Genomic DNA, 10,342 nt, shown 5'->3' with positions numbered 1-10,342 from the left:
TCTCGATAAGTATAATGACTTATCGAAATCTCTTAGTTCTCTACAAGTGTTTTGACTTATCGAGGTATCTGAGTTCCCGAATGTGAACTTGACTTGTCGAGATCTCTGAGTTCTCGAATGAGCTTGACTTGTCGAGATCTCTGAGTTCTCGAATGAGCTTGGCTTGTCGAGGTCTCCAAGTCTTTGCATGTAGAAATAACTTGTCAATATCTCTAGTCTTTATATCTTTATTTTGTCCTGTCGATATTTTTGAGTTCTTTAATGTAGAAATGACTTGTCGATATCTCCAATCTTCATATCTTCATTTTGGTTTGTCTATATCTCCGAGACTTCTCTATAAGCTATTTTTGACTTGTCGATAAGTCATTCTGGAGTTCTCGAATGATTTTTCTATATAAATTGATCTGTGACTTGTAGATTTCTTGACTTAGAATGTTTTTCTCAAAACAGATTTATTCAACTTCAAACTTCTTTACACTTATCCGAGGCATGATCTTCATGATCTTCTTGCAGAGTTTATTCTTAGGCTTGAGACTGTTTACAGAAAAATACTCCAGTCTAATCTATTTACACTTTTACAGACTCAAGTTATATAATACAAAATGCAAACATAGATTATCATACAACTTATTTATAGCTGACAATTTGACTTAGTCTTGTTATAGTACAGGCATGTCTTGCATAACAATATTTATTAATATACACATAAGTGTATAAGTTAGTGATACTACAGTTTTAAAAAGTAATGTAATGATTGAAATTTATATTTTTATTGATATTTATAGATTTTTTTACGGAAGATTATATTTAATTAAAAGATAAATTTTAGCTGAGATAAATAGTATAAGAATTGTGTTTAGTCTGTTAACCGACCAAATCCAACTTACAATATTCAGATTTATGTTAGTTTAATATGTTTAAACCCGAATCAATGGTAAAATTTTATGTGTTAATGACAAAACATTTATGGTAGCTTGAGGCCCGTTATATCAACCAAATTCAGCTAATTATACTTACTATTTTATTTAATTTTATTTTAGACCTGGGTGATTATTATTTTATTTTAGACCGAAGGGGTATTATGTATTATTTTGTTTTAGTTTGATGATATTATACTGACCCCCCGACTTCCCTTTAAAAATTTTATTTTGTTATAGTCCGATCCAATAATAAAAAAAAGTAACGGGATCAATAATATTTATTATTTTATTTTAGTCTGATTCTTCAAATCCACCTAACTATATGTAGTTTTTTTAATTTTTTATTTAAAATTGGATCAATAATATAATTTTGTTTAGTCCGTACGGGTGAATTTTATATATTATTTTGTTTTAACGAAAATATTAGAAATATTATAATTCTGTTATGAATATTTATCTATTTATGAGAGTTGTTTTATTTTAAATATTACTATAATTACGGTGACCAGACCGACTATCAACCAAACTTTCATTGTTTCGTCTTTAATATAATAGTATAGATTACATAAATATTATAGATTGAAATATATAAAAATTAATTTGGTATCAAAAGTTGACTTAATTATCAATTAGAATAATATAGAGTTCAATATGGATTATAATTTAAATTGATAAAAGAAGTTGACTTTAATATCAATTAGAATGATATAGAGTTCAATATTAATTAGAATTTAATATAATACATTATTTTGTTATAGCCAGATACAATCTTATAACTTTTTAGCTGAATCGATAGTCCGTGTTATTTTGTTCCTTAGGGAACTTTTACCTTCCAAATCCAACTAATATTTTTTAGTTCCATTTAAATTTATTTTAACCCGAATTAATAATATAATTCATTTTATCCCAATGAAAAGTGTAAACTATTTTGTTTTATCTCAATATCAATGTACCGAATACAAATTATATTTTGATAGTACATGTATAAATATCCATAAAATCCAATAACGGGTATTATAATGTCTACTCTGCAGTTTAATTAAATAATAATTACCTTAGTTATTACAGTAAATATTGTTTTAAAATTTAATAATAAAATATTAAATAATAATACATACCGATGTTAACAATTGCGAAAACACACGTATATACTGATTGAACTTATCTCCCTAAAATCAATTAGAGGTCGTAGACTTGCAACGATTGGAGCAAATGGAAATAGTAGTTGTTTTAATGGCAAAGGACACTAGTGGGGGTGTTTGTAGTATTTTAGGATTATGTAAGTCGGATGACGTGTTTCGGTTAGTAAATAAATATATATATATATATATATATATATTTATTTATTTATATTTCCAGTTTGAAAAGAAAGGATATTTAAGTAATTTCAGGAAGTACCGACCGAAATATTTATATAAAAGATGTGGTCTGTGAGAATTGAACTCGAGATATTTAATTCACATATACAAACCTCACACCACTACACCATATTATCACATGTTCTTTTTATTTTACTCATCATATGTAAGTGTGCTAAATAAATATTTTATTATAACTTTAAAGATAGTTAATTGAATTCCGCAAAAAAAAAGATAGTTATTTGAATATTTGTACAGTTAATTTTAAAGAATTGAATTCCAGATATAAAGTTATGCATAGTACATAATGGGATTATTGTCTAATTTATTAATATTTTTTTAGTTTGAAAATATATCTCATATATTTTTAACATATTTTTTATTATAAAAAATAATCAAAATATACATATATAATTTTAAAAAAAAATATTGAATATAGAATCGTTTATATATAAATAATCTATATTGGTATTACATATTTAGATAAATCTGAATTATAATGAGTCAATGCATTTTAGTTTATTTCGAATTTGAAATCAGAACTTGGCCTATTATTCAAAAAATACTAAAAATTTGACTACATGACCGGCCGAAAAACATCGTCACATTCTTTGGTAAATTTAAATTTCAAGCTCGACGAAAATATCTTACCAATAATGTGAAATTTGTTAATATCTTATGTTAATATAAATTTAAGTGTTGGAGGTCTTTATAGGATAAAGTCAATTGATTATTTGTGTTAAAATTACTAACTTCACTCATAGCGTATTATTGTTTTTGGGATTTGTCCCGATTTTAAGAATTTTCGAAATTTGATATGAGATCTCATAAGATTTGTTAAAACTAAGATGATATATTAAATCGATTTATTTTTCATTTTTCACTTTAAAAAATTAGCTTTTTAAAAAATAATTATTTTATATAAGCAATATTCATTGATCACGATAACATTGTACAAATATTTTGAATTATTTTAATATTTTGAAATTTTCAAATAAAAGTTATATATATCCTATATTGTTGCATTTGATTCAATATATTTTATATTATTTAAAGAAACAATTTATATTATTCAATAATTTGAATGAATTAACCAGTTCAACTGATTTTAAAAAAAATTTATCGAATTGAAAAATATTTAATTTTAGGGAATAGTATATAATGTTATCAAATTATTATATGAAGAAATATTTGAGTCGTAATGAAATAAACTTAAAAACGGTTTAAATAACGATATAATTATAATTTTTCCTTCGAATTCTTGAAAAATCATGAATATCAATAATAAGTTTTAAGAATATAGAATTTATTTGTATGCTACAACCATGATTGTTACTCGGTTGCGTAAAAAATAGATATGGATTGTTTATCACTGATAATGTGAATAACATATATAAATTATAGCAATTTATTTATTATATAATTTTAATTTTTGAATATTTATAAATGCATGTTATTTAAGTAATCAATTAGCTCATTAGATGTTAATAATAATTATACATGTACATAAATTAGATATTTAACATATAAATAATTGAAGCCGTCATAATTTACTTATAAGTGTAACATACGATAATTTACGTGCTAACACACACATATAACTTAATCTTAGTGTAAATAAAAAATTAACATTTTCCCATATATACATACGTTGAATTTCAAAAAATAACATTTTTCATTAAAATCAACTTTTATATTAACAGTAATGTAAATTTTACATTATTGTATATTATGATTGCAAGTCATTCTGACTTCAGTTATACATTTTTTATTTTTCTAAATTGAGTAAGTTAATTGTAATTTAGTAGTGAACTCAGTAATAATATAGACCATCACATAAAATTTATTTAAATAAAATTTAAAATTTCTGGTCTAACTTTGTATTCAACATATATGTTATTTTTTAGCTTTTTCTTTGTAAACATACCAACGGTATTCTACATATTAAGTTTAATCATTTCGTTTTAAATGCACACTGACTACCTGTTTATATTCATTCATTAAATACAAATTATACAACTCAAACAAAAATATATATATTTTGCTTAATGAGCTATATTTGAAACGTTATGTGATTTGGTAATGTCTTGTATGAAAATAATACACACTAGTATACAATCAATTTGTATTTGATATACATTAGACATTTTACAATATTTACAAATAAATAAACAATTAAAAACAACTCTAATAACCTCCTTACATTTTCACTAAAAATAATATAAATAAATGAGTTTCTAATTATTTAGAAGCCAAAATCAAACAATTTCTCCGAAAATTCTCCTTAAACTCGATATCTATCTATCTTTTTACTTATTAAAGTCATTTATGTTAAATAGACGGTTAAAAAAAATATAATATAATAATAGTCGAGAATGGGGCATTCACTCCTAAAAGTGAGTAATCATTAATGTTATAGAGAGGGATACTTGTTGGAGAGAAATTTTATCTCCATTTCTTCAAAAATTGACTTAAGAGCGTATATAAGGATAGTGTTGAAATTACTCTAAGAACATTATAATTGCATTATGTATAAAAAAAAACTCTAGAAAATGATCCATACCTCGCACGGTTATTATGCTAGTTATAATATAGTATAGATATTTAATAATAAAATTATTTTTGTAAGGGCAACTATTATGATTTACTCGGTTACCAAAAAATGGTTACAGTCAGATCATGCCTTTTTATATGTAATACAAAACAATTTAATAAAAATAAATATAAGTAACAATTAACAAATCACAAATCGGATTAAAGTGGTATTATTTTGTTAAAAAAATTGGAATGGATAAGTTTAAATTAAAATATTTTATGAATAAATATTTTTTGTTTTTTCTTATAAAATAAAGAATACGTTGGGTTATATTTAGGTATAAATATTACATGTGTTTTGTTTAATTTATAAAAAAGAAAATTACGGATTGTCTTTTAAAAAATTTAAAATACATGAATCCTATAAAACATAAAAATTAGGAAAAAATATAATAATAAAAACAAAAAATTACTAATGTACAACTCTGAGTTTTAAAGTTGTTTCGAGGAGGGAGCACTTGTATCCTTCGTCAAAGATTCACTTCAACATAATTATCTTGAATGATTAATGGTTAGTTGAAACATTTCTCTCTCTTTCAATAACTTCATTACTGAAGAGGACTGCAGGATCCCCCAATTACTACCGTGCAATTGCTCATAATTAGCCAGCATCCAGTGACAATTTCCAAATCCCCACAGCTGTGTATACCTAGTACCAATTTTAAAGAAAATATAACTTCATTTCGGACAAATTTGAGTTTTTCTACATGGATATTTAATACGCACATTTAAACTCATATGCAATCCCGCTAGTCCCTGAAAAACTAAACCTTCTCTCACTACTTCATATCATTACTACAAATACTGGATTTTACTGAGAATATGTTTGAAATACAAAACTCTATACCATGCCCGGAATGAAATAGTATTTGACTACACAAATAATATGTGATCATACTAATATTCCAAAGTATTCGGCTCTCATTTGATGCACACCACACAGTAATTTACAATGAACTGCATTACCAAGGAGACATGATAAGAGGGTAATGAGCAACATAAAATGTCAAGCAAATACTAAGAAGAGGATGATAGGCACTGATAGGTACAACCTGAGCACAGTCATATACAATCACAAAAGTGTTAATAATCGGTCCTCAAGATTTCAAATTGGTAAAAACCTTATACAGCTATAATTTTAGTTTTGGTAGTATAGAGGCATATAGCAGCCGCTAATGCATATGCAATCCTTGTTTCTCAATTTTCTCAGGCACATGATCAAAATTGCTTGCTAAATTCTTTAAAATGCCAGCTACTTAAAACTGGCAGGTGGGCCACGCAACCTGAAATAAGAAACACAGTAGACTTCAGATGTTTTCCGTTTAACACACAGTCTCCAGTTAGAAACGTGTCTGTCCAAACAAATTGCTGAACTGCAAACCCAGTGCTTCATATTGAAAAGTTAGGACTTCGAAAAATATGTTTGAAATGATAAAACATGTTATCAGGGTTCCCTCAAATGTAAGTACTCAGTAATATGAGCATAGGACTTGAGGGCTGTGCAATTTTAGTCTTGGAATAGAGGGCATAATTCTTCTAAGCTAGTAATAACAATACAATAGAACTTAAAGCCAAATTGTCATGGTTATTTTTTTGATCATTTAAATTCTTTAGGGTCTGAATATAACAGATGACACGTCTTACAGAGAGGTGCTACTGTGATCCAAGAGAATTTACCTTTAAATTTAACCAAGCCCTTAAAACAACTTCTGTCAAATATTATGTACTTGGTTGTAGGATGACAATGAAGCAATCAATAGCTAGGACAACACACATTGACTAACTTACAGAAAGGATGCAACGAGTTATAGACCAATTAAAACCGAAAGTAGTTTAAGACCCTTATCAATACGACAGATGAACTATCAGAGACTGATGAATTATGAGTAATGTAGAACAAAATTGTTGGTTCTGACAATGAGAAGGGAAAATGACAATGTAAAAAAATGCAATGAAAAATATTCAAAAATCGATTAATCTATGCTAGTTAGCAGTTGCATCATGAGTTGATTAAAGCAAAGGTGATTTTCAAGACGATGACCTTTAAAAAAACACGGGTCTTCATCTCTAATTTTAAAAAAATTATTCATCTTACAGAGGTCTTCACTGTCTGAAATTTTGAATATATGTTGAAAGCCAAGCAGGCATGAACAACTACATAATAAGTAAAATGATGTAATTTTAACCAAAACTTGACTACTTTGATGTATAATATATGCACCATGATAAAGATAATGGATCAAGGGAATAGACCTAACAACCAGCCATCAAGCCATATTCCGGAACCGCTTCAAAGCATCACAATGGGGTGCCTCCTTTATATAACCCCAACGCAGCCGCTGAGACTCAACATGACAATTCTGAGTAAGAACCGATAGATAATCCCTTTCAATTTTCAACTCTAGCGCCCCTCGTTCATTGCTACCATAAGGGTACTGCTGCTCGAAGTCGGCGGACTTGACATAAAAATTTACACCCTTTTGTGTACTAACACGATGCTCATATGGATATTCTCTAGAAAGGTTATAGATAGGGTGGGACGAGGGCAAAAAGTTAACCAACAAAATCAAAATCACAGGCAACAACTGAAGCAAAGCCCTCATATTAGAACCTCCACCAGACCCATTATGATTCCCCATCCTCACATTCACTCCAGGTCCAAAATTAAAGCCAGTAAAATGCGTAGTAGCACCTTGATTCATCCCTCCAAAGAAAAAATTCCTAAAAATCTCCTCGGCATCAACATCCCCATCATAAAACCCATTAAACCCTTGATGACGTGTCGCCGTTCTCCTTTCATAAACCGGCTCATCAGATCCAACAACATCATAAGTCTTCCTACTCTCTGCATCACTCAAACACTGAAACGCCTTCGACACCAACTTAAATGCTTCCTCAGCTCCTGGAGCCTGATTCTTATCCGGATGCACCTTAAGCGACAACTTCCTATACGCCTTCCTCACATCATCAACACTACACGTCCTCTCCACTCCCAAAATCTCATAATAATCCTTCTTCCTCTTAATTTCCCTAACAATACTAACCTGCTCTTCACTATACGCCCCCGAGCTCGACCCATTAACCGCCCCCCTACGCCTCGTCCCCGAATTAGGACCCCCCTTATCCACATCTTTCAACGGATCAAATTTCGACCCATTCGTCGAATTCACACCACTCTTCCCCTCAATATCAGCTAGAACATCATCAACAGACAACGACGGATCGAGACGACGGGCTTTCGTAACAAACTTAAGTGCACGAACACGATCACCAGAATCAAGTGCATCACGTCCGATCTTAAGACATCTAATAGCCTCATCTTTGTTCCCCTCCATCACAAATAATCGAATAAACAAAAACACCTATATAATACATATATGAACACAGTAAATACATGAATCTCAAAACATGATGCGTATAGTGCAAGTTAACTAATAAGTAAATAAAATTTAACATGGAGATTAATGAAATTATGCTTACAGATGAGTGGAGAGCACTTGACGTGTGATCAATTGATGAAATCGGTAAGGAATGTGAAATTAGGGTTTGATGATTGGTGTAATTGGGGGAAAACTGAGAGAGGATATTAGATTGTAATCGTCGTCAAATACGACTATACAAACAGGTGTGTTGTATACATGAGAGGACCCGGGAATGGATGGGTGGAATCCTAGCTTTGGGTCAATTATATATTAAAAACCGTATTCAAGGAAAAAAAATTATTAGAAAATTAGTGTAAATTTTTAGAGTTATTTTCATTTTGCACCCATCGGTTTCAGGTAAATGCAAAATTAGTACAGAACTTTAAATTTATACGACCTGCATCCGTAAACTATGTGACTCCGGGCATTAGAAACCCATTAGACACCCTGTCATCCAATTTGTTGATTTTGACGTTATGTTTGACCGTTAATTCAAGTGTGTGTATACTGAATAGAGTGATAAGCCATACATATTCCTGTGTAAAGAAAACCCAAATCACTTTTCTATATAATTAAAACCCATAATTTGACCTAATTAACTTTCAGCATAAATCCTAAATCAAAACAGTAATGAGAGGCATACTAAAATCACTAAAAGACGGAGCCCCTAATGATGATGTAATGCCGCATTACGGTCATACAAACAGCAAATATGGTAACGATTCTTACTCGATTCTTTGTTTTCTTTGCTTTCTGTGATAATTTATGATCGTAAATATACTTTGAGAGGTGTTTATAAGCATGCATGTTAGTAATTAAGTAGAACATATGTTTTATGCTCTTTATAGTATGAGATGTCGGTGGTCCCTGAATGTTGATTAAAAATCATTTTTTTAGGGTTTCAAAGTAGAAATTATATATGATGTCATCTTCCCTAATTAGTATATTTGTATATTTTTTTGTTTCATAGTGGGTTCTGAATTCTTCAGTATTCAACTATTTTATGGTGGAGATTTTGCTAGAAAAATATTGTAATAACCCCAATTTTTGGAATTTTTGAAACACGGATGAATAGTAACTTTTGCTGATGATGTTGATTAAGGAAAAATTATCAGACCACGCTATATAGAAGTACTGTTATGGAAATTCTAAGATCGTATTAGTATTCCATAAAGTAAATGAGTGTATGTAAAGATCGTCAAAATGAAAATTCGAACACTTTGATTTTTCCCGAAAATTCACCAGATACCGAAAGAATTGAGTATACGGTAACATGATTAAAAAGATTTAAATTCAAGGATTATAAGAGAGAATCATAAAAGGAATATAAAATATTGAGAAAGGTTTAGGAGAACCCAAGTAATAAGATCCCGGATATGATCCCTCAAACGAAGAACGAGAACGAAAGTTAAGCGAACCGTAAAACAAATAAGCAACCAAGAGACAAGTTTGTACAAGAAGCCAATGATTGTGACATCATCAAACCACAAGGAAAGGACATGTGTTAAAAAGGTGACACAAGCATGGTGACATAAGCATGACAAAAAGAAGTGTGTTGTTGGTTGATTCTTGGCCATGTAAAAGTTATCATGGTAAAAGATCAAAAATTGTCAAGCCAAAAAGGAAATCAACCAAGCAAAATATCATAACACAAAAATTAAAAATTTGACTTTGCTCCCATGAAGAGAAGCTCTCGGCCTTTTCCTTTTTCAAGAAGATGAAATTCCAAAAATCAAGATCCAAGCTTTGATAATTCGCAAGGTAATTATCCAAGGTCCCTTATACTTAGATATAGCTATCCTATGAATCTAAGCTTCCATTTCCTTCACAATCTCTTTCAATAAATCATTGAAGAAGAGAGTGAATAGTGTTTTCAAGATCTTGAAATTTTTGATCTTGTGTTTTTGTTTAGATATAGCTTTTGTAAGGATTTTCAAGGGTTGTTTCAAGCTCCTTAGTTACTTCTACTAACCAAGGAAGGTATAATCTCATAACCTAGCCTTACTTTTGAATGTTTAGAGCTTGTTATGTTTGGTATAGTTCACGA

General features: G+C 29.4%; 1 protein-coding gene across 1 annotated transcript; it reads right to left on the bottom strand.

Moving 5' to 3' along the window:
* Nucleotides 1-5,771: 5,771 nt before the first annotated feature.
* Nucleotides 5,772-8,541, bottom strand: LOC141720559 (chaperone protein dnaJ 49-like). The gene is made up of 3 exons (XM_074523040.1): nucleotides 8,354-8,541; nucleotides 7,127-8,235; nucleotides 5,772-6,156 (listed from the first exon to the last, which is right to left on the bottom strand). The coding sequence occupies exon 2, from the start codon at nucleotides 8,206-8,208 to the stop codon at nucleotides 7,141-7,143; it is 1,068 nt and encodes a 355-aa protein (XP_074379141.1). The 5' UTR covers nucleotides 8,209-8,235; nucleotides 8,354-8,541; the 3' UTR covers nucleotides 5,772-6,156; nucleotides 7,127-7,140.
* Nucleotides 8,542-10,342: the final 1,801 nt, after the last annotated feature.

Source organism: Apium graveolens, chromosome 4, assembly GCF_009905375.1.
Source record: "Apium graveolens cultivar Ventura chromosome 4, ASM990537v1, whole genome shotgun sequence".
Taxonomy (NCBI): domain Eukaryota; kingdom Viridiplantae; phylum Streptophyta; class Magnoliopsida; order Apiales; family Apiaceae; genus Apium; species Apium graveolens.
The sequence above is the reverse complement of the archived record's forward strand: the minus strand, read 5'-3'. Positions and strand labels throughout refer to the sequence as shown.